Genomic DNA, 24794 nt, shown 5'->3' with positions numbered 1-24794 from the left:
TACATAATAATATATGTATATGAGTCTGGAGAAGGACATAGCGTAGGTTCATCCCGGTAAAAAATAAAGTTCTGTGGGGTTTGCGAAACACTTGTCTTCTTTTGAAGGTGGCACTAAATTAGCGCGAGCGAAGACGCGGGTAGTTAGTGGTAAAGAGGATAAACAATAAGAAACGATAATTCAGTTCATTAATTTTCGTTTATTTCAACATCAATTATACAACATGTAATCTAACATTTATACATTTTTATACAGTTCACTATGCTTACAATTATAATTTTATTGGCATATAAATTATATTTGGCAAATTTGAAAAAATCCTAAAGGCAATAATTTAATTCTAACTTTTTCACGTTCAAAAATTGAAAACATGATGATTATTTTTTTATTCTATAGGAGCTGTTGCCCGTAAGAAAAGTATACTAGAGGAAATTTAATTTTCGTATATTTTTAAACACTTCTCAAGAAGTAACATGCCAAATTTAAACCCCATATTTTCAGCATTTTTTCGTGATATTTAAGATATAAGTAACCTAATGTTTCCGGGACATAAAACTCACTTAAGTAGCAAAGAATATTACGGTTACAATTTTTACAAATAACTAGCGACTGAAGTGGATTTGGATAAAAAAAAAAAATATTTTTTAATTGAAATTTCAGAAGCAGTTTACAACTTATGGTAGCCATTCTTTTTATTACTGCATATTCTATGATAGCTACTATACAAGTAGAAAACAGTTCACATCACAACCATAGGGAATTATGTGGAAAAATTAATTTTACAACTTATTATAGCAAAAATCAAATAAGTTATCGCGAAATATTAATTCATACAATCGTTATCGTGTTTTTGAAAAAGAAATTAAGAAAAAATTTTACTGATTTATTTAATTAAAAAGTTCTCTACTCTTTGGTTGTTTTAGGAACTTAATAACTAATTCTAATTAACAACAAATGAATCGAAATTAATATCATTAGTTTCAAACTAATCTCATAGAAATTGCTTTAATAACTAAGTGATAAGAAGTTAAACTTCAGTAGTTATATTCATTGAACAAGTTATCACAATTAAATTGAGAATATTCAGTCTTCAAGTTAAAGATGGTGAAGCGAGCGAATCAGAAAAAAATACGAATTCTATTATAAAACTTCTATAACAACCTACGGACTTATGAATTTGTGAATATATTATGTATAAACTAGTTACCTACAATACATATTTACAAAGATTATAAGCATCTTAAAACTAACAATTAATTACTACAATATTATAGTAGGACTAGGATAGGTCAAACCTTTTATTTAATAAACGATAAAAAATTACTCTCATCTGCATAAAATATTGGTACAAAAAAGTAAGACAGGAAAATCAATTCAAATAGTTTACATTTACAAAACAATAGTGGCAATTTTTAGATAGTGATTGAGATAAATACAAGTTATACAAGTTATTTTAATTAAATTGGGTGGGTTGATTAATGTTCTAAAAATTGTAACTATTATTCATAAGAATATATGTCTTTTATTAAATAGATTTTCAATCCACAAAAATCTTTTTAATAAACAAATATATATTGTGTCATTAATAAAATTTAAAAGTACAGGAATTCTATAACGAGTATGTGCTGGATACTAATCTGGAATGTAGTAAAACTAGCCTTTTATGTCGACTTTTTGAGGACGGTTTCATCCTAATGATATAAATTTATAAGGTTGTCATTTCCTTCACCTGTGTGAGTGATGTAAGAGTGTATTATGAGGTTTTTTTGTAATACCTTTATTGTACGCGAAAGAACAAAATACACTAAAGATATATAAGATATACAAAGATATATACAAAGGCTAACATATACCAAATAGGGATCTCTTTCAGGCAGTCAAAGGAGATTCACAAATATATGAGTAGTATCTAAGTTAGTACTTCTATTTGTTATACACTAGTTACACGAGTGTGGGGCTCAACTATAAATAACGTAGAAATCCAAGGGCTAGGTACCACAATGCAGGATTTTCCTAAAGGCCTTTCTGAATTCCGGGTTGAAGATAGTATAGATGACAGGGTTAAGGAAGGAGTTGATGTAGCCAAGCCACGTTGTGAGGATGAAGACGGTGACCCCTGGAGAGTATGGCAGGTCAAACATGGCGCAGAGAGCGTCGAGGACGGAGCACGTGAAGAATGGCGCCCAACAGAATAGGAACACACCTGGAACAAAGATAAAAATAGACTTTTTACTGGGAGTAAGGAATAAACGCACTATTTGATTTATTGTGCATAATTGAATTGTCATCTCTATTTTATTCATTTATGATACAATATTATGAAGTAAAACAGTGACAAACAAAATAAACTAAAATAAAATTCTTTAATATACAAGGAATTTCCTTTCCTACCAAACAAAAAAATTATTACCTAATACAATAGCCAGCGTCTGCGTAGCCTTCTTCTCCTTCTTGGCAAAGGACTTAGCCCTCAGTTTGCCGGCCCTGTTTGCCCTGAAGATGGTGAACCTGGCTGCTGAAGCGGCGCTCCTGAACCGCCTTCTTGGAGTCGAAATCATGGAGCTGCTGCTGAGTCGGCTGAGCTTCTTCCTAGTGAAGAAAATTCGATATATACGTACTTGATAAAGATGCTTTTATTGTCAAAGTTGTACAAATTCTCAAACTGTTTTTTTTTTACTCTCTGGCCAATTTTTTGTTTTTGTCATTTTCCTGGTGATCTCAAAAAATACTCGTGTTGCGAACATGTTCATATTATTACTTAAGACCGAACTAAATAATCTGTGGAGAAACCCAATGAATAGGCCCTCCACGACAAAGCCGGCACGAGACAAATGCCTCATTGATTTCTCAGAATTGAATTACCCAGTCAATTGTTCAATTGACTTCGGTTCCTATTTATTCTAATCAGAATTTCATTTATCGACATCGTACTCTATATAGGAACTAATTTTGCTAGAGATTCCGTTGCATACTTCGCAAATTTCGCGTGTGAACAGTATATTTTTAGGGTTGAAATGTACTTGTCCGTGTCCATCCGTTTTAATGCCAAACTTCACCTAGTTTGGCATTAAAACGGACAATGGACACATGAAATATTTAAAATAATGGTTGAGTAGGTTAAACGTAAAAGATAATATTTATAACTTCTCATTACACATTTAATAATCTTAGTAAGGATTAAGTCGTCTGAAGGTACTGGGTTAACCGTATTCAAATTATTTTTGCTTTGCTTTAGTATAAAATTTCCTCAAAATGCCTTTTGTGTATGTATGCCTAAATTTAAGTGTCTTCCAAATCAGTGGTCCTTTAAGGACGCTTTCACAATCGAGATTAAATTTCAAAGTAGATATACTCGCACTGAAAATAATGGCTAATTCCATTTCAAATTAATAAACAAGTAGTTATATGAGCAATTAGCATTTAACAGTGTATAATTTATGGATCAATAGCCACGTTTAATAGCTGCACTAATTTCTTTGCAATGCACGCGTCCAATAGTAGTCCGGGATAATAGGCTCAAAGCTAATTAACTGCTAGTGTTGAATTCATATTTATTGGAGAATATTATAATGTAATATCACAATATTTTCTGTTTGTAAAATTCACGCGAATGAAAACTGATGCTTTTAAGACGAAAAACATCGTCAGGAAACCTGCGCATTTAGGGTTCTGGATGTGTTACGTTTCCTTTAAAAGGTTTTGAAATTTTTATATTATTGGAAGTTGAAAAACTTATTGCTACAATGTACTGAACACATTGTAAAATATTGTCTACCAATGTAACATAGATATAAAATTACTCATTTTCAAAACCGAGATGTGATTCATTATATAGAGAAATACTATCGGGACAAGGCAATTTGTTCTGGCAGCGATTGGCAGCCAATGGCCATAAAGTTTAATACGAGTTAATTCAGGGAAAGTTTAAAACAAACGAGTTCGCAAACCCATCAAACTTCGTGATTGCTTCATTAAAATCAATTCGGGGTAATTACATATTGTCTTGAGATGAATTTACGTGTTAAAATTGGTAGTATGTTAAAAATATATATCTCTATTTTAATCGTAAGGCTGCTTTTCAGTTAATGGTTTAAAAGCTAAGGGCACTTGTCTATTTAATATCTTTTGAAAATTTATTAAATGTTTGACACAAGGTATTAGAAAATACAAAACAGTGTCGTGGGAGATTCGACTTAAGACGGAGACTGGTCACCATTGGTCAATGACATATATTGCTTAACTTGTTTATTTAAAACACGGAAAATTTTACGAAAAGCAGTCCATGTTTTTGAGTTTATTCTATACAAAGTTTCCATATTTTCCTTAATTGCATTCCTAGTTTTGCAAAATTCGCAGCTATTTTTGCTACGATCCGTAGCCCCGTTGTCTACGCATTCGTAGCATTTGCTACAAACTTTTGTTTCATATTTCATTACCGGAGTTGCACTAAAATTCAACAGAAACATAAATTCTCTGTTCACCTTTGACGGAAGCCAAGCTCTATTTAAAACTATTTTATTCTCTTTTAATTATTTTTTAATAAATCGTACCGTAAATTTATTGTAACATGGCCTTAAAGCAAAACTAAGAAAACTTAGGTACTTTGTTCAGTTATAATGTTATATATAAATAATATGAATATAAATTTTATCACCTATTGTAACTTTGAGGCTCAATAAAGTTTCAAAAAAATAATTAAAATTATTAAAAATTTCAATTTTATATTCAATTCGCGCAATACGTGAACTCAGATCTATATTAAAATATATGCTACTTACTTAAGTTCAGGTTTTTTCGGCACATCTCCTTTTCCTTCAGTTTTATCTCCATTCTTCTCTTCTTCTCTCTTTTCTTTAGTGGGAGAGGCTGGTGGAGTGTGCTCCTTGTCCCCATCGAGGTTGGAAGGCGCGTACCCTGAGTCGTTGTTGGTATTGGGGTCCATCATTGGGATGGGCGATGCTAGGTTCGCCATTATTCTGGTGGGATGATTTTGAGGTTATGTTTCAAATCTAGATAATTTCATTCAACGTTAAATATTTAATTTTTTTTTACTCAGCTTGTACACAATACGTTAAGGCACCTTTCCATGCTAGTCTGCTAGGAAGGTAAAACATTGTGTGTGGATATTTTTTCGCATACCGCTTTAAACTAAATGAAGAGGATAGTTTATAAATATGAATGGACTGGAATTGACGGATGGAGAATCATCCTAACACCTTTAAATCTCAAATCCATTATCAAATCTTTAAGCATAACCTGGCTTTTTGTTGGGCTGTTGGTTTTATCTATCCAGTCAGAGACACGTGTAAATGGTTATGAAGTCGCTGGTTATGAAAACTTAATATAAGTATAAAAAAATAAAACTTTCGTTCTATTTTAATTTCAGGAAACTATATCTTAAATCTCCAAGAAATGTAAATGCAAACGGCTGTGCGTTATCTGTAATATTACTCAACCACTCGGTTACGAAGCGATTTATATTGATTTTATCTCCCTATTGGATTCAGCTTTCCTTTGTAATGCATACCGAGATATTTAGATTGATAGATTGATAAAAAGAATGAATAAAGTAAAGGACAATTGTGGATTCGGAGAGTTATTTTGGTTTAATTAACGACAATGCATGATGATGCGATCTGAATCGAACGACATCATTGTACACTCTGGAGAGAGCTCGGGAGAGACCAAATTATCTTGGAGTGGATAGGTCAGATTAAGTACTAGTAAAACTAATAAATGTGGAAAGTTACATCATTTTTGTCAACATAGCTATGAGTTGTTTATAAAAAAATATCGACAATCAAAAATAATGAAGGTAGATGAAAACTTACAAGCCCGTCTCCTCGACTACAGCAGCCAACATGAAGCGAGCAGACCTTGAATTGACCAGCTCTTCTGCGTATGCGCCCATTTCTGTTCTACCAAAGCTAAAAAAAATATATTTGATATAAATAAATCTCGTGTATTTCTAGACAAAAAAGTAAGCAAGTATACTTTTTTACGAGATATTTTCTAAGGCACTGCTGGATCAAAATGTGTTGCCTAACAAAAAGGGCAAAGTAGTTGCCCTACCTATCATGCTTAATTAACAATATATAAAAAAAATGTTTGTATTTTTGTTTGTACAGAATAAACTAAACACTATGAAACTATTTTTAATAAAATTTTGCAAAGAAATGAAATCGTTAAGCTCTGGGAAAATTCCAGTATTCACTATTTTATCAGCGTGACTTGCATCACTTGTTTGGACCTTTTTGGTTTAGTAATAAAACCATGTTACCAATCCGCTTAACCACGTCCGAATGATTCAACACACTCGTGTAAAGTTTACATTTATAATTGAAAACCTAATCCATGCAATTGTAAATTCAATTAAGCCAGGATAAAAAGTAACTTTTTAACTGGAGATTGAATAAATAATAATGCTATTAGCATTAACTCTGCCTTTTTGTGCTATAAAGGTTGTAGTTTCTACAACAAAGGTTAAATAAATATAAGTAAACAGCTCCGTGTTTTCTGTTAACATTTGTTCAAAAAGACGAGACGAAACTAGAAAATATTTATTCTGCCTGTAGTAAACAGAATAATAATGGAAAATAAACAAGTGAAAATTTCATTAAAAATACATTTTCTTCCTGTTAAACTTTTATTTGTAGAGTAAAAACATGTTAAAACAGATAAGAAATTCCCATGGGAACGAGGAAACGAGAATTTTAGTTAAATAGGGAGCTCCGAGAAAAAGATTTTGCATCAAATACTTATTTACCTATCAGGACAAACGCGCCTGTGTAATATTGTGGTCTACTTCTTATTGTTTCAGAATAATGTATCGTAAAATAATATGAATGAATAGATATTCACCTTATGGCAGTATATTCAGGCATTTCTTGGAATATGAAAAGATATAAGAACTTTGGTAAACAACAATGCATTAGACAAGAGTTTCATGTTACTGACATGAACAAGACAAAAGACGTGGACAATACTGGCTAAATAAAGCAGTGTAATGAATAAATATTTTTTTTTGTGGGCAAAAGGATCGAAATAAGATACAAAAAAATGGTAGAATATCCCACGAAATGATACTGAAGGATCTATTATAGACTCTCTAGTAAATTCTTAAAGAGTTTCTCTTCATTCTATAGCTTGCCTAATTTCACATGATTTGACTAAATGTGGACTTTTTGGCGGTAATCCAAACGTCATGTTGTTTGTGTTTCTGATAAGGTGACCTTTGATATTTCCCCAATAAGTCTCAAGGAAGGCTTAAGTTACAGTAATTTCATAGGTTCATAAATATTTATATTCATTGTCAAAAAAGGATACATGATAACAAAAAAAACTTTTATGCAAATTTCTAACGCTTCCAACACGCAAGTATAGAATAAGCGATGCATGAAAACGCTGCAGTGTATTTGTTACACTGCATCGTTTTCATCAGATAAGTCAATTTACAAATACAGATCTTAAATCTTGGACTAATATACATTGTCTTGAGTATAAAAAAGGTAATAAGTATAAAATACTAAAGGAAATGTTATATGTTTGTATGTAGGTAGATATTAATTGCCTTACTTGTCATCGTCTTCATCCTCATTGCTTCCAGAAGCAGTGTTAGTGGGCTTGTCTTCCTGCAGATTGCCGTCTACCCGAGTTTGAGCCACGTTCTCTATGACCACCGCCGCAGTGCCGCTGGACACCGCCGAGCTGATGGCAGAGGCAGTCTTCTTGGCTATTCTTTGCTTTTTAGCTCTTTGGCGTATTGCCTGTAGAAGAAAAATATAAGCAAGAAATTTTGCTTTACCTTCTGCCGAGATGAGTGGATATAACCGGGATTATTGCCAACAGGAAGAAGACTTATATACTCAGTCAGACAATCATTAAAAGATCATTTATGACCCATTATGACCTGACCAGGAATCCAACCCAAAACTTATGGTACAGAGGCAAGAATACAACGAGGAAAAAAGAGTTTACGTTTATAATGGATACAAAATGTATGTAGAATTGCGCAAAAATAGTTTCCAAGATACGACTTGTAAACAAGTTATTTGCACTCCCTCTTGTGTTGTTGAACAAACTTTCTCATCACAGTCGATAAATTATAAAAACGCATATTTTCAGATGTTAGAAAAAATCACAGAAGTAAGCGATACTTTTCATGCTGTTGCAGACATGGCAAAGTATTTATGGTAGAATGCCTGTTAGAAAAATATAGTTTTTTTTTTATTTGCGAAAGACGGACAAACGAACACAGAGTATTTAACTAGTATTTTTATCTTTAGAAATTTTCTACGATCTTTACGGTTGAGATGAGTGATCTTGTCTCTATTTTATTGTACTGCAAATGTTAAAATCAGTTAAAATCAGACTAAGCACTTGAATAAATCTCAGATGAAAATAAAATCACTTCAAATCTTAAATTAATACGTATTTCATATCTTCTGAACCTTATTAAAGTGATTAGTTCTGTGATGGCTTTGAGAGTATTGAAACTTAGTAGAAGCTCGGTGATCGGAGCTTCGAGAAGTAAGAAGTAATCTTTAATTAGTCACGTTCAAATTGAATGCAAAGATTATTTTGAAGTAGATTGTGTAATCCATTTCGGTTTGATTTCACTAGGTGCTTTACAGGAATTGTTAATCACTAAAATTAGGTAATATGTCATTGGCATCTTGCTGTTAGTCCCATTAGCGACTTTATCTCTCAGGAGAGAAGCCGGGGGTGCGCCTGTAACCACTAAAGAGGGTAAGTTACGTTTTTATACGATGCGACTCCCGTCGAACATTCGCAACTATGATGGTACATGTTGCCTTAGTAGTGTAGGTTTCCTCACGATATTTTGTCGTCATGACATGTCAAAAGCATTGGTTAGCGATCAAATTAACTCAGAAAACAGTCAATGTTGGATTAGATTCTTTGTACTTTGATACAATAACGATTTTTGAGTCAGATATTGTATCGATGTCTTAAATTAGATATAACATACGTATAGTTTATATCCCTTGCGGGGTAGACAGAGTAAACTTGCATATTACGTAAGTTTAAGTCAGTACGAAAGTATTTTAATATATTTGGTGTTATTATGAAAATAAATCTGAAATACACAACGTGTTCAAATAAAAATATCAACCTATTGACAGAAAAATGTGTTGTTTGAAAAAAAAAACATCGTAGTGGCTTACGAGAGTGTTTCATGGTTTAAATGATTCAAGGATTTACTCTCTGTACATTGTACTGTGCTTTTTTTAAAACTAAGGTTCTTTTATTTATTTATTTGTACTTATAGAAATTTATTTATTTGTACTATTGATAAAACTGCCTTTGATGTTGACTTGAATTTTTATTTATCGCAACTAATATTATAAATACAAAAGTAAGTTCATTTGTTTGTTGTCTCTACACGCGTTATGTACTAAACCAATCTTTATGAAATTTTGCGTATATATAATTAAGAGTCTGGAGAAAGACCTACTTTTCAATACGGTAAAAACTATAGTTCCCGCGGGATTTGCGAAAAATTCTTTTGTAATTGACGCTAAATGCGCGCGTGCATAGCTGTGGGTTTAAGATTGTGGCTAATATGTTGCAAAAATGATTTATATTGCATTTTCAGCCAATATACCAAAAATACTCTTGTTTATGGTAGAAGCAGTACGCGTGAGTGAACCCATCAGTTAATGTCGGGGAAGGAAGGATACACTTATAGAAATCATTCCATCATACTATTATTATGTCTGATACGAAGATTTATATCTTCCTATTTTAGTTACATATAATATGACAGCCAAATTATTTATAAAAGTACAATACTACTTCTTAAAATCTGGTTATTAAAATAAAGTAATTTAAGAGAAATAGGTCACTATAAAACTGATATCACCATCAATAAAAGAACATTTCTTATAATCATATTATAATTCTTCTTTCTATTGACGTACAAGCCGGTCGTCACCTCACAGTGCCTAGAGGGCGCCATTTGACCACGATCCTAGATTCAGTAAGTCAGGTTTATACAATCCCATCTGACCTCCGCAAGTGTTACTAACCCGTATTGGATTTTAGTAAAAGCTGTATTAGATTACTAATATGCCTTTTCTCTCAGTAGTCTTTTACGGGAGAGAGATGAAAACTCACGGCCTATTTTTATAGGAACACTTAAGTGTTTCCATACGGTTAAAAACTATACAGTCTTCTTAAAAATACTTACTTTAAAAATATTATAATATAAAAACATCATGATGATGCATGGAATGTAGAAGGATCCCAATGACGAGTATATCACGTAGTTGATGTTATTGAACAGGCATTGGTTAGGGCTCCTATCTGGGGTGTTGTTGAGACCTAGCACTATGGGGGATCCTATAGCTCCGGAGACCAGCCAAGCCACTCCAATCATGAGCCATACTCGACCGTTGCTTTTGTGTTTCGCGTATTTGATTGGTTGAGTTACTGCTATGTATCTGAAAGAAAAAAAGATAAGAATGTATTACAATGAACGTGGCCTTTCATTTTTCAAGACTGCGGGCTCTGTCTATCCTAAAAGGGATATACCTCGACGTAATTATGTTTTAGGAAGTTTGAATGAACTTACAGTACACTCTTGAATTAATTGATTCGATTTAAGAGCATGTATCGTGGACATAAACATTTTAAATATAAAAAAAAAAAAAAAAAAAAAAAAAAAACTTAGGATTCTTCTTTTAGGCGATGGGCTAGCAATCTGCCACTATTTGAATCTCAATTCCATCATAAAGCCAAATAGCTGAACGTGGCCTATCAATCTTTTCAAGACTGTTGCTGTGATTACATATATGTAAAAGGATGTCGATTGGAACTCTGTAACCAAACATTTATCGTGTAGCAAACCTATCGTGTCAGATAAAATGACTTAACCTAGTCATTTTATCTGATCAACAAAACTACCGACGAACACAACAATGAAATTGTAATATTAGAATATACTGACACGTTCACGAATAAAGGAGTTAGTATAGAGTTCCCGTTATACTATCCGGGTTTAGCTGGGATTACCTTCGGATCGCAAATTGTTGTAACTGAACTAATGAACTATGCAGTTACAACATTTGCTTAGTTCAAGTTTATAAGCTCTGTGAATCGAGGCTATCTGTTTATGTGAGTTGGCAGTTATTTTGTTAATGATCTAGTTGTTTCGATTGGGATTTGTTTTTTCAAATGAATGATTTATTTGCTTTATATTGGATTTATTCAATGAACATAATATATATATTTTGTTAGTTTGTATTTTATTAGGAAGGAATATCCAAACACAAAAAGTAGTGTGAAAATTTTCCTATTTTTAAAAATAACATTGCAGTAATGAAATGTTTTCAAAACTTTTAAAAATTATTTGTGTGATATCCTGAATGGAACATTGATCTATGACTAAGCAGAATGACATAATATAGAAAAATATATTAATTATGAACTTATGTGTTTCTACTTGCCATTGATTATTGCCTAGATTAATCATTCATTCATATAAATTCAAATTCAAACTTTTATTTGCATAATATGAGTACAACAATAATAATCACAATAATCACGTTTATATCCCTTGCGGGGTATACAGGCCCTGCAGATTTAAAAGAAAGAAAAAGGACACGTTCAGCTGTTAGGCTTAATGATAGAATTGAGATTCGAATAGTGACAGGAAGTTAGCCCATCGCTTAAAAGAAGAATCGCAAGTTTATAAGCCTATATCTCAGGCGCCTTTTACGACAACCAAGAGAGGGAAAGGAATGAAGTAGTCCTATTCTTTTTTATATTGGTGCCGGAATCACACGGTACTTTGATCGATCATGGATCAATAAAAGCGATAAAAAGAAACTATGAGAGCCCATCTCCACACGATGGGAGAAAGCTGACGAAAAAAAGACAGTAAACATAAATGTTGAGTCATTATCATTACAATTGTTTTTGTTCGCATTAGTTTTTGCTCATTTTCGTAAGTAATGATTTGATTTGAATAAGGTAAAGAAAACAATTATTCACCAAACTTAGGTATCTGAATCTGATTGATCCGTTTCTATTTGATATTGTCTTCTCGGTCGAGAAATGAATTAATTTGATAAGATAAATCGTTATTATAGTTGTAAAGAATTAATAGTTTGCACGCAAAATAATGCCAATGTAAATGTGAGCTCTTTAATTTTAGTACAAAAAGTACAGAAATTTAATTATAATATTTTCTGTAACATTTCATTATGACAGTGCTTTTATGACAAAAATATAAATAATTTTAAGTCTAAGCCAGAACAAAGAACAATTAGGTATTTTAGGTAAGTATACTTTTATAAAAAGTTAATTTCGTCTCTCATGTCAGGTCTAAAATCGTAAAATTAAGGTGTAAAGCATAACCCAGCGATTTTAATAAAAAAATCGGTCAACTCATCTTAGCTTTGTGCCTTTAATTTCATGGCATGAGGATTAAAGAGAATACAGAATGAGATCACATAACTTATTAAAATTAGACAACTTTAAGCGGGCATGATTACTGTCACAAGTAGAATATATGAATAGGGTGGAGGATCTCATGACGTGATGTTCGTCTTCTTTGTATAGACGAGTTTAAATAAGACGGAGAGACATTTTTGACAGTTAGTTTAGTGTTGTACTATAAAATTACCGATACAATTTCTTACAAAAATAGATTAGAATATCGTTTTTAAATTTAATATTATAAATAATTATTTTGGATATTTGATGCATAGATGCATCGGAGGCTACATGAGAGTTACCATAAAATATAAAAAAAAAACAACCAGATAAGCAAGTAAGTACAACTACGATTTATTGTGCCTAGATAAGAGCACTTAAGAAAAACTATGTACTTAACTGAAATATATAGAGGAAGCCGCCTTATCGCTATTAAATTCTATCATGTTTTTCAAGCATAAAGAAATACGTAGTGTCATATTTTTTTTTATTAAATAATAAACTGAAAATAAATTGTATAAGTCTGTCTGTATGTTTTTTCATATAACTACATTTATGTTTTGAATGAAATGCTTTAATTCTTAGACCCAGATCTAGGTAAAAAATATCATTGTCCATATTAACCTATCCAGGGATCAAATCTGGGGTTATGATTTATAGGCATTCACTTTACTTTCATAGTTAAGGGGAGAACGGGCTCCTCTACAGTGAGGTGACTCAGCATGTAACCAGGATTTACGCCAGGAGGGAGCAGAAGGCAAGCAATTATTCACTTTATTTCTGAGCAGTTCTGAAGCTATTAGCGGAATGTCCGTGGGATCTCGAAGTCGGCTGAATAAGACACCGGATTCACGGAATATGTTTATTCGCTATCAATGTGACCAAAGAGTATAATAACCACTACGATGTGATCATCGTAGTGGTTATATCCTCGACATCAGAAGAGAGAGAATGAGAGATATGTGACAATTATATTGTAAAGGCACCGTTGCCATAACTAAAATAGTAAAATGTTTGCCATAAAAATATTATTAAAAATATTATTAAACTCGTGCCAGGATTCAACAGCTACAGAAGTTGATTGTCGCAGTAACTTCTCTGATTTCATTATTTTGTGCATGTGGTCAGGGGTCCGAGAGCAAAATTAGGAGTTTCGCCAGCATTCATACCTTCAGCGATATATTTTTGTCTGAACTGGACTGGACATGACAAGGGTGGTTTATTAAAAAATGCTTCCGGGACCCGCGAACAACCGATTTAGAATGTTATTGTTTATTTTTGCATATCCGTGAAATTATGAACTTTACTTTTTTTAAAATAAATTAGGAGAAAAATAACAGAAATTATTAAAAATCTTTCTCAAATATAGAATTTTTGATAATTACGGAAAAACATGATAGCAATTTATTGGTTTCTGTATTTAAATAAAAGATAAAACAATATTTAATTATGAAATAGACAGCTGGAAACCTAAAATTTGAAGCATCGCTATAAGAAGACGGATTGTCTTTGCTTAGCCCTCCAAGTAAGAGGCTTTATTAGAGCGAACGAGGACTTAGAATATACCTTTATTTACCTGTCTACAGAAATGGCGACTAAATTGAATATGCTAGAGGTGGAACAGGTGACGTCCATCGCTATGTAACAGTCGCAGACCACCGCTGGAAGGCCCCACACTCCGTTAAACTGTGAAAAAGATGAGAAGAGAACTTAATATAGTAAAGGTGAGTTCAAACTTAGCTGCGCCGCACGCACCGCTATACATTAGTTTGGTCACTAACTGAAGCTCTTACAGCGAGGGAAAATATCGTGAGGAAACCTGCACATTCAGGCAACTGGATGTGTAACTATATTAGGTTAGGTTCTCTTGCAAAGGTTACGGAGGTCAGTAAAAGTCGCTTCATGTAAACACATGACTCACCCAATCCAGAATCCATGGACAGAGCTTACCCCGGGCTCCTCTCCAGAGTGGTGAGAATAGAACCGGGACTATAGCCAGGAAGAAAAGAAGAGAGGTCAGACTTAGTCGCGCCGAAGGCACCGCAATCTCAATAGTGACAGCTTTTGATCGGATACTTTGGTGAAAGTCTTTCAGATAGCAGAATGTATTCAAGTAGCCAAAATACTCTTGGCTCTGTCTATCCGTAAAGAATGAGGTAAGTTATTTATCTATGGCGACTGCAGCGCGGGGGTGTGTGCAAAGTTGCATAAATACACAAAATAATTCAAACGTGGAGAAAAGAAGAAGAGAAAAGAAGTTCGTGTGGCGCGACAAAACGTGCGTTTATCCTTAGAGAAACATTTAAAATGACAGCTTAAATTAGTATAATAGTCACTACATCACTACATTAGTATAAAACAAAGTCGCCCATTTTGTCTGTAGTCCCTTCGTATGCATAAAACTTTAAAACTACGCAACGGATTTTGATGCGGTTTTCACTAATAGAAAGAGTATTTTCTCCGACAGGTTTTTATATATAATTGAACTACATTGAAACTATATTAGCTGAGTTATAGCGATTTATGTCCAAGAAGTCAGAAAAAAAATCTAATTGAAGATTGCATTTGTGCGTGCGCCGCTTATACCGTTGGATACAAGTAAGAACAATGTAAAGCAAAAACATTGGTCTTTATTAGTTCTACAAAAAAGTCCGCGATGACATATATCCAGCTTTTTTATTTAAGTCACAAAAACTACTTTTCTGTATTAAAAAAACATTTAATTCGTTGGGTGATGTTTAACTGGTGATATAACCAATAATACATATATCCTTATCAAAATAAGTAAGTTCATCATCACGAGCATTTAATTTAGATTATTTTTGCAGTTTACAGTGTGTTATTTAGACATATCCCTAACATCCCTAACATTTTAATATTTTAAACGCGGTTAAGGGAAAGAGAAGTTATTGTGAATTGAAAATTAGTATCCAATATGTGTTGGTGCGTTGATTGTATTTGTCGAAGTAGCGGGATACACGCAAACGAAGTTGCGCGGGTCAGCTAGTACATTATAAAATTATGTATAAGTAGTATAATAATGGATAGTATATAAGTATTTTTCAGGGCCTTTTTTGCTTAGAGACGAATCTCATTTTCGCATTTTTGGTGTTAGCATGCACAGTTACACCTTCAATAAGGTGCAGGAAATCAACAACCAAAACTAGAGTAAAACTTAAAGCAAAATATTCAAAATAGGTAATTATAAATGTAAAAAATCCGGTACACTACCATAAAATAAAGATTTATTTTATGGTAGTGTACCGGATTTTTTGTGTAAAAGAACAAAGACTTTCCCAAACAAATGTTCCGCGTGGCTGCCCAAGTCTGTCTTTCAAGCCAGACGTGTTCAACCTTTTGCCTAATATGTATACAGATTTAATCAGACACAGAATCCCTCATTCGTATTCAGCTCCGGAGAGTAACGGGCCAATAGATCAAAGTAATTTGCTGCGTTTATACGTGTTATTCCATTTTGGTGAACTACAGATACTGAGTTAGGTTTTGTATTGTACAATGTACGTGTGGATATTTCCAAATATACTGTTCAATTATTTAGGAAAGTTATTTTATAGTGTTTTACGAATATGAAGCTGATATCAATGACTTGATTCGCTGAAATCCCAATCACAATTTTATGTACAAATATAGTTCAGACTAAGGATCAGGACAAAGGCAAGCTAATTTTTCAGAAGTTACAATCGGGAATAATAGTCAAAAATTTAGGTGAAGCCGCGGGCGAAAGCTAGTAATCTCATTTCAAGAGCAAATCACTAACGTTTAGTAACTAATGAACAAATACCCAAAAAGAAAAGCTTTAATTGAACTTGTACAAAGGATTATACATTTTCAGAAATTTCCAATAAGAGCTTATCTTCACGCAAGGCCTCGTTTGATTTATAAAAAAGTCCATTTTGCCCACGGAAGGTAGAACACGTTTATATGGTTTTTTCAACAGACTCGATGGATGAAAAAACTATAAAAAGCGGAAAACCAACGAGCGGGACTTTACAATGCGAAATGAAATAAGCGAACAAGAATTTTTTTAATTTCTTTTTTAGAAATAGAAAGTTTTCATCTCTTCTGTCTAGACTGGCTTTGTCTATCCTAAAAAGATATGACGCGGTCAACGTGAATGATTCTAGTTTCAAAAATAAGTATTGCAAGGTTTTATAAGATGAATGATTTGAATCTATATTTACAGATAGGCTGAGAAGCGAGTGAACAAGATCATGTGAGTATATTCTTAGTTGCATTTTTTGCGTTGTGATTCAGAGCCCTGTTATGATATAATATATTACTGTTTAAAAAAATCGATCCCTATAAAATGTCTAACATTTATTTAATTTACTCTCAGTCCCACTGAGAACAACTTCCTGATTTACTTTCAATTTCAGTATCGCACACCACGTCCCGCAATGAATTACAACTGAAAAATAGATATAAGAAAAGAAGTCTACCAAAGTGAGGTAAATAGTAAGGTATCAATGAAGATAATAAAAAAAACAATAATAAAATATATTATCTCAGTTTAGTCCAAAGGTTAGACTGGAATAGAGATTGCCTTGTGGCATATAGTCTATCTGTTGTACATTTTACGTACAGAAAGTTTAAATAAATTAATATATTTATTATGAATGCATTTTCTGATTAACCTACATTCAATCGCTCCACGTACCAACTGAATTGTAGAAATAAGAATACCGCACAAATAAATTTGCGCGTTTCAGAGTGTATATTATTCTTGTTACACCAACTTAAGAATTCATGATTATAAATAAACAAATGTAAACCATAAGGCCACGTTCAGCTGTATAACTTAATGATAGAATTGAGATTCAAATAGTGACAGGTTGCTAGCATACCTACATCACCTATAAGAAGCACCCAAGTTTATAGCCTTTCCTTTAGTCGCATTTTATGACATCCACCGGAAAGAAAGTGGTCCGTTATCCGTCCGAATCTACGTTAAAGTTCATGATATTTTATCAACTGTTCAAAGCCTAAGTAAACGTACTTTGACAGTCAAGATGAACTTCATTAAAGACGAGCTTTTGTTTTGTGTATTAGATGAAGATATCTGATAGCGTTTCATGATAACATTTAATTGTAAGTCCGGTTAGAAAGTATAAAATGGATGCCGCAGAAATTATTTTATGCGAGTTCCTTCAAATGATACGGAACCCTAAACACTAGTAGATAAATCTGAATTTTAGATTGAGTAGTTACCGAATGAGAAACTGATACATACATACATACATATGATCACGTCTATATCCCTTGCGGGGTAGACAGAGCCAACAGTCTTGAAAAGACTGAATGGCCACGTTCAGCTATTTGGCTTAATGATAGAACCGAGATTCAAATAGTGACAGGTTGCTAGCCCATCGCCTAAAAGAGGAATCCTAAGTTTATAAGCCTATCCCTTAGTCGCCTTTTACGACATCCATGGGAAAGAGATGGAGTGGTCCTATTCTTTTTTGTAATAGTGCCGGGAACCACACGGCACTGATGTTGGCGGTAAAACGATTTGGGATAAGCAGGGCCGGCTCGAAGAATAATCGACCGCGATTGGAAAACGCTCCGCATCCATTGCGGGGGATGTACGGTGAATTTCAATTTACCGTCGTATTTTGGCGATTGAATAGAGAGCAAAGTTCAACTTAGCTGTTATACAGCGTATGGACGGAACAAATGGACGGTGGCACATACGAGCCTATTAGGAAGGGTCACTAGGTAAAAGGAAAATCGCAATGCGTATTTATCAATTCTAAATTGCTCTTTGCTTGTAATTGAATAAGAATTTTAAATCTATTATAAGTTTAAGAAGACAACTCCTCTGTCTGTCCTCTCATGAGAGTGTTTGCGATGATTTTGTAATTTTTCGAATTATGGAGCCGCGGGTAACCTCTAGTTATCTTGATAAAATCATCATCGGAATTATAGTCGTTATTGCGATTTAATATACACATATACATAAAACCTACGTTCAACTTCTAAAATCAATTAATGCTTGTAGTTTTGTTGTTCTATATATTGTATCCCTGAACACTATCATGGAACGAACTACAAATTTTAATGAAAACAAATTTTAAAGCAATCTTGCGCACATTCTGGTCTGTTACCGTTCCCGCTCCAGTTTAGCGCAACGCCAGTAAATCACATTGTACCGCAGTAATTTTCCAAACAATTTCAACTTCTCAGTGTGTTTACTAACAAGGTACTGTTTGTCTTATACGATCCCTATGTCCGACTTCCGACATAGTTGCAGACGTGTTGGTTGCGAAACAACTAACTGTTGCAAGTTACTCGAGTAACCCACATCAAATGGTTGTTAAGATAATTTGTATGTAAAACGGAGATCATGATAAATATTCACAGTAGCAATTCCATCAAAATTTATTATATCTATATCTATATTAAAAGTAAATATATGTCAAATTTATTTCCAATGCACTGGCCCTCTTTACTACCAATAACAGGGTGATTGCAAACGAATAGCTGTTCGACCTCGAATGCTTGGAGTAATGTCCACGCCAGGCGTCTTGGCAAGCCATATTATTTATTGCCAATAAATGGACGCGCTCCGAATATTATGATAAAAATTTTGGTCCTCAGTGAAAATAATTTAATGGAATTTTTTTGAGCCTGTATTTTGTAGTATAAGACATAATATTATCAAGATAATTCAATACATTTAATAAATAAATAATAGGTAAATAATATCAATCAGTTACGTAAAAGTTTTAAGTTGACGTAATGTATTAAATGTATAAAAAAATCTATGTGAATTTAACCGTATAAACGCACACTAAACGATGGATTGCGAAGTCCATCAGTCAATTAAATTTAAATGTGACTATTCAGAATTTGATTCAACGATTTCGACGGAAAATTCCGTTTTTTACAACAAAGCCTCAAACAGTGCGTAAATTTTTCGTTGAAAAAGTCACGCTGACATTTTCATTTTCAATGAGTTCGTAGTCAGTGTAGCCAACCCCTTAGTTTTAACTGTAGATCTGAAGTGTCTTTACAGTTTTCAGTTCTGACATCTAAATCAACAGTTTTTTTCATTGTTACTGAAGTTACCCCGCGACTCCACATGTGTAAAGTGCTCGGACCCCTAGATCTCATAAGGAAATTACACGACAAATTTGAAATATCAAGATCGATTGGTTCTTTTAAACAATTTCATCGATTAGGTGACCAATAAATCTCATTCACAAAGTCATTAAAAGTGGACCCCAGCATCTCGAAAAACGTTTTAACTATAGAAGTGTCTTTTGAAAACGTTCCCAAGAGATACTTTTTGTTAGATTATATTTTAACTTTACATTGGGGTTGGTAACACTGCTCGTATACCAACGTGTGCTTATTCAGTATCGTATGTAAGCTCTGTAAAGCTCACGGAAGCCTGCAAATGGCGACATGAATGAATGCAGAAAGCTGTGTTGACCGTTTATTGAATGACGTGCTCGCTTTTTTTATATGAAAGATTTATAACTATTAGTTTGCTGGAGTGTATACTAACTATGAAAAAAAGGAAAAGGCGAAGATTGTTTTTACAGACATATAAAAAAATGACGTCTTTATAAACTGAAATTCTCGGTGTGAGAGTGAACAGGTGAGACTTTTTAAACCGTAATTTAAACATTAATGACCCAAGTGATATGGCAAATGGGTAAAACTTTTGTTCAATTTGCGACACAAACAACCAAAAAAGGAACGTTTTGGTTGATCGAGAAATATATTGGAATTCGAAATTCAAACATCATGCTTTTTAACATCAATCAACAAATTTAAAATAATCTTCGAACTCTAATTAAACCAATTCCATGATACGTACCGTTCGTGTTATTATATCATTAATTTGAATCACATTTCGAAATCGGATTAATTGTCGGACAAATGACAGTCGGGGATGAGTTTCATAATTGTCGAATCGAAACATTGGTCTTTAAGGACCTCATCATTACGGGAATTTCGAAATGTTACAATTTTGAAGATATAGAAATTATAAAGGATTAAATTTTCAATTTTAAAGTGAAGCGTTACTATTTGGTGAAAAATAATAAATAATACGATTACATGGTTTTTTTAAAAAAAAGTGGTTTATCTTCTCAATATTTTATAGTTTGTAGTAATGATATCTATCGATTTCTGCGTTTGAATTCAACTGTTTCGGTATAATGGTACTCAGAGAAGATAATATTGGTATCGGTATGATGCTCATAATTAAACATAAACAAGCAAGGCAGGTACAAATAGAAGAGGATTATGTAAATCCCAAATCTGATTATGAGGATCCAGCCATATTATCTCGCTAAACATAATCTTTAGCAGAAATGAGATATTAAAATATCTAAACGAATACGAATTTCATATATTTTCTACCAAATCGAAAAAAGTTAGAAAAAACTGCAAGATTTTCAGGAATATATTGGATTAATCAATTCGTTTCTTTAAATTTATATGCGTATGAAGCTTGCGAAGATAATGCAGGAAGCATAAATGGAATGTGTGCAGTGCCTTTCACATATCTACCAGCATATTTCTCGCGAATATTGCTTTCTATCCTGTTTTAAATCATAATTTTAATGAAATAAAATAAGCAGTGTGGTTTCCGGCATGTTTGAATCGAATGACACTATGTCTTTCAGATTGGTGATGTAAAATGACCATTATTAAGTGATATTGTGGTGTCCCATAATAATGAATAAAAGTTTTGAATTTAAATTTGAAAAAGGCGACTAATGGCTTATAAACTTACGGTTTATTTAAAAACCAATAGGCTAGCGACCTGTAACTTTTTGAATCTCAATTCCATCATAATGCCATACAGCTGATCGTGGCCTTTCAGTTACTCAGGAATATTAGATAGAATAGATTTATTTTCAAAATTGGATACTTATTGACGTCACATCACTTAAATCTAATTATAACTACTACCGCTTCCAAAGCGCATGTGTAGAAAAAGCGGCGAAACAAACTACATTACAGCATTTTCACCGGACGTTAATTTAACAAATATAGATCTCTTAAATCTAAACCGTGCGCGAATGCACATTGCCTACATTAAAACATGAATGAATGAATGAATGTTAAATTAATTATTGTCTCTGTCTACCGCGCAAGGGATAGAGGTAACTATATGTACGTACTTATACGTGAGATAAAATAAAAAAAGGGCAAATAATTATTTAAATTAACTGAGAGTCGAAATATGTTGGTAAGTTATTTTTTTAAACTTCATTGCACAAAATACAAATGTATATAGCACAATTAATTACAATTAATTAAGTAACCTATTATTATTTATATTTATATAATTTTTTTTACCGTTATCGCACTACCCGTACTTCCATCTCAGTTTGGTCCAAAGGTTCGACTGGCAGAGAATGCCTTGTGGCATTAAGTCCACCTGTTGTACATTTTACGTGCATGAAGTTTAAATAAATAAATAAATAAATAAATAAATTAGCGGACTTAACGCTAGAAGCATTATCTACCAGTCAACCATTGGTTACTACCTAAGCCGTAAAAATTACGTAGCGTAACCACGTGTAAAAGGAAATCATAATTGATTTACCTTCCTTATGTTTTTTCAAACAATATTATACCAAGTAAGGATTTCATGTTTCAGGAAAAATTTCGTAATTCGAAAATAACGCGTTATTCCTGAATAGCTATTGTGTTTCAGCTATGCGGTTACTGTTTGCTACAGATACGGTTTCACTGTACCGCGTTTCGCCAGAATTAACCGCGGGTGGTGGTAAAAGCATTAGCATGGCTAATTTGAGGTGAAAATGTTACAGTCTGTATTGAAATTTAGTTTACATACATGTAAGGTTTAGAAACATATCACTGGTTAGCTAATAAAATAAGCAGACATGGATAAAAAGAGATGGATAATTACTTAAAAATGGGATAAATTGCAATGATGAAACGGATGGGATAAGTTGCAATAACAGAAGCGTGAATTTATGTACGTCGTATGTTTAACTATAAACTCATGATGGGGAAGTCTAAGGTCAGAAACATTTAAATAATCTGGTGAATGATAATAAATTTTAAACACTCAGGAATTTTTATCAAAGGCTCGTAAAGCGAATAAATATGACAACTTACCAAATAATATACCCCGAATGGCATCACTACTACTGCAACCAACAAGTCGGCCACAGCTAGACTCACAATAAAGTAATTAGTTGCAGTTTGTAAACTCCTCTCCTTAGCCACACTCATAATAACTAGCACGTTACCAAATAACGTTAATAGAGGGAACACTAAAAGCGATAACGCCCAGAAGTTATAATGCACATCACTAACACACGTTCCATTTTCAAAACTACAATTTGAATATGTTTCATTGATCGTCATGTCAAAACCGTACATTTCATTTATTGAGTCATTTATGTTGAGCACCATTCTTAGATTGAGGGAGTCACTTTCGTTTACTGCTCTTTCGTGGATGAATGGTCTGTTTAAAAAGGTGTTGTTTGGATCAGGAGGCCTTAGCTGGAAGGCGCTCACTTTGGTGACGTTCTCGCATTGGTTGCCGCATATGGTTTTCGGGAGATCCATCCCAATTTTGCGTGCGTCGACATTTTCTGTCTCCGCATTCATTATTTAAATTCGGGTTTTGTGTGTTCGGTTTATTTTCACTAGGGATGTGGAGCGTTCCTGTAGCAACGCGTTGTGGAGTTGCGGTATTCGGGTTGGTGCTCCCATTTCGCTTCGTTCATTGTGCAGGACCGGCAACCTGGAACAAGTTTTTTTTTAATTAAAAGTCATTCTTTGTTATCTGTGTCCCGCATTTTTGCCCCAAGTAACAAAATTTGGTACTCGAAGAACATTTAGGAACGTGCTCATTAGTATATTAATGTTGTAGATGTTTGAAGAAAGATGAACAGGTCCCAGTGTTGCAACTAATTAATTTTTTTTAAATAACATATAGGTTTCAATAAACAAAAATAAATTTATCACCGATAAATTATCTACTGATAATGTAGTTGTAATGTTAAAATAATTATTTATAAATATGAAGCTCAGCGGCGTTCTCTAGAAGATCATTACAAAAATTCTGTTTCCATTTTGATCGTCATGTTACCGCTTTGATTACATTAGCTATCCTGAATGACATAACATGTGTCTGTTGCCACGCAGCTAAATAAATAGAACCTACGTCTGCACAAATATTATATACGTTAGTAAAATTTCCGTTATCACCGCATAGAACTATGGTACTTTATAATTTTTCATGTGACTTCAAACGTCTGTGAATTCATAAAATATATTGTAACTAAACAACACATACCTACATTATTTTATATTCAAAGAGCGTATTTATACTAAGCCTATTATTTTTTGAAAATAAGTGCTATATCGAAGATTTATCTAACGTAAACTTAGCGTGAAATTGAGACGTCTCGTTGCTTATAAGACATGTATGTAGAGGTGTAAACCACATTTTATTTACTATGTATTTATTTCAAACATTTTCATACGAGTAGAAAGGGTCAAGACACCGAGCTTATATAAAGAGAATGATGAATGTGGATGAAGCGAAAAAATATGCAGGGATCGTGGCAAGTGGAAAGATATTACAGTCTCGGCCTACCCCTCCGAGAAAGGGGTGTGATTTTATTCTTCGTCGTTACCTTTTCCCACTTTTCACACAAAGGGGCGTGATTTTATGTATTTATATTATTAGTTAAAAAAATATAGGTAGACTCAAAACGTAACGTAACGTTATTTTTCCTTTGATTTCATTACAAGCCATCACACGCTTGTTCCGGGAATTTCAATCAATGCATAAAATCCTCAAATTTAAGCCGCTTTTCGTCTGAATTTTTCGTGTTCTTTCCTCCTCAATCCGTCCTGAATCGGTGTAAACTGGTTTTGAAAAACGTTAAATTTTTCATAATTTCAGAATATACTTTTTTTAAATGGTTTGAAGGATAATATACAATAAGTACATTAAAAACATATAATTACGTCCTTATCCCTAACGGGGTAAACAGAGCCAATAGTCTTGGATAAACCTTCAGCTGTATTGCTTAGTAACTTCAAAAGAAACTGCTGGTTTATACACCATCATTTTGATAAGTTTTATTATTACAACGCGATATCATGATTTTATTTCTAATGTGCAATAAATATTTCAATGCAAATTCATATTAAATGCTCAAGCTGGTGACTGGTGAAAAAAGAAGAACACAAATGTCAAAATTTATTTCCAATCCAGGTTTCACCTCTTTACTAAATTGTAAAATGACAAGTTACATGCAAAATGAGAATGCTGGAACTTATTCACTTGTCGATGGATGCACCTC

General features: G+C 33.2%; 1 protein-coding gene across 1 annotated transcript; it reads right to left on the bottom strand.

Moving 5' to 3' along the window:
• Positions 1 to 1988: 1988 nt before the first annotated feature.
• LOC106135699 (dopamine D2-like receptor) lies at positions 1989 to 23085 on the bottom strand. The gene is made up of 8 exons (XM_013336066.1): positions 22588 to 23085; positions 14036 to 14145; positions 10211 to 10463; positions 7576 to 7766; positions 5832 to 5927; positions 4779 to 4976; positions 2411 to 2589; positions 1989 to 2203 (listed from the first exon to the last, which is right to left on the bottom strand). Exons 1-8 carry the CDS (start codon positions 23083 to 23085, stop codon positions 1989 to 1991), a joined length of 1740 nt encoding a protein of 579 aa, XP_013191520.1.
• Between the last annotated feature and the right edge of the window lie 1709 nt (positions 23086 to 24794).

Source organism: Amyelois transitella, chromosome 15, assembly GCF_032362555.1.
Source record: "Amyelois transitella isolate CPQ chromosome 15, ilAmyTran1.1, whole genome shotgun sequence".
In the NCBI taxonomy this organism is placed as follows: domain Eukaryota; kingdom Metazoa; phylum Arthropoda; class Insecta; order Lepidoptera; family Pyralidae; genus Amyelois; species Amyelois transitella.
This window is presented reverse-complemented; position numbering and strand designations above follow the sequence as displayed.

What these genes read in the sequence shown, in the direction of transcription:
- LOC106135699 (XM_013336066.1), bottom strand. Translation starts at nt 23,085, where the DNA reads ATGAATGCGGAGACAGAAAATGTCGACGCACGCAAAATTGGGATGGAT. An exon ending in CATTCGGGGTATATTATTTG is followed by an intron (nt 14,146 to 22,587) that starts GTAAGTTGTCAT and finishes TCTTTTTCACAG; the next exon opens with TTTAACGGAGTGTGGGGCCT. An exon ending in TATATTATAATATTTTTAAA is followed by an intron (nt 7,767 to 10,210) that starts GTAAGTATTTTT and finishes TTTCTTCTACAG; the next exon opens with GCAATACGCCAAAGAGCTAA.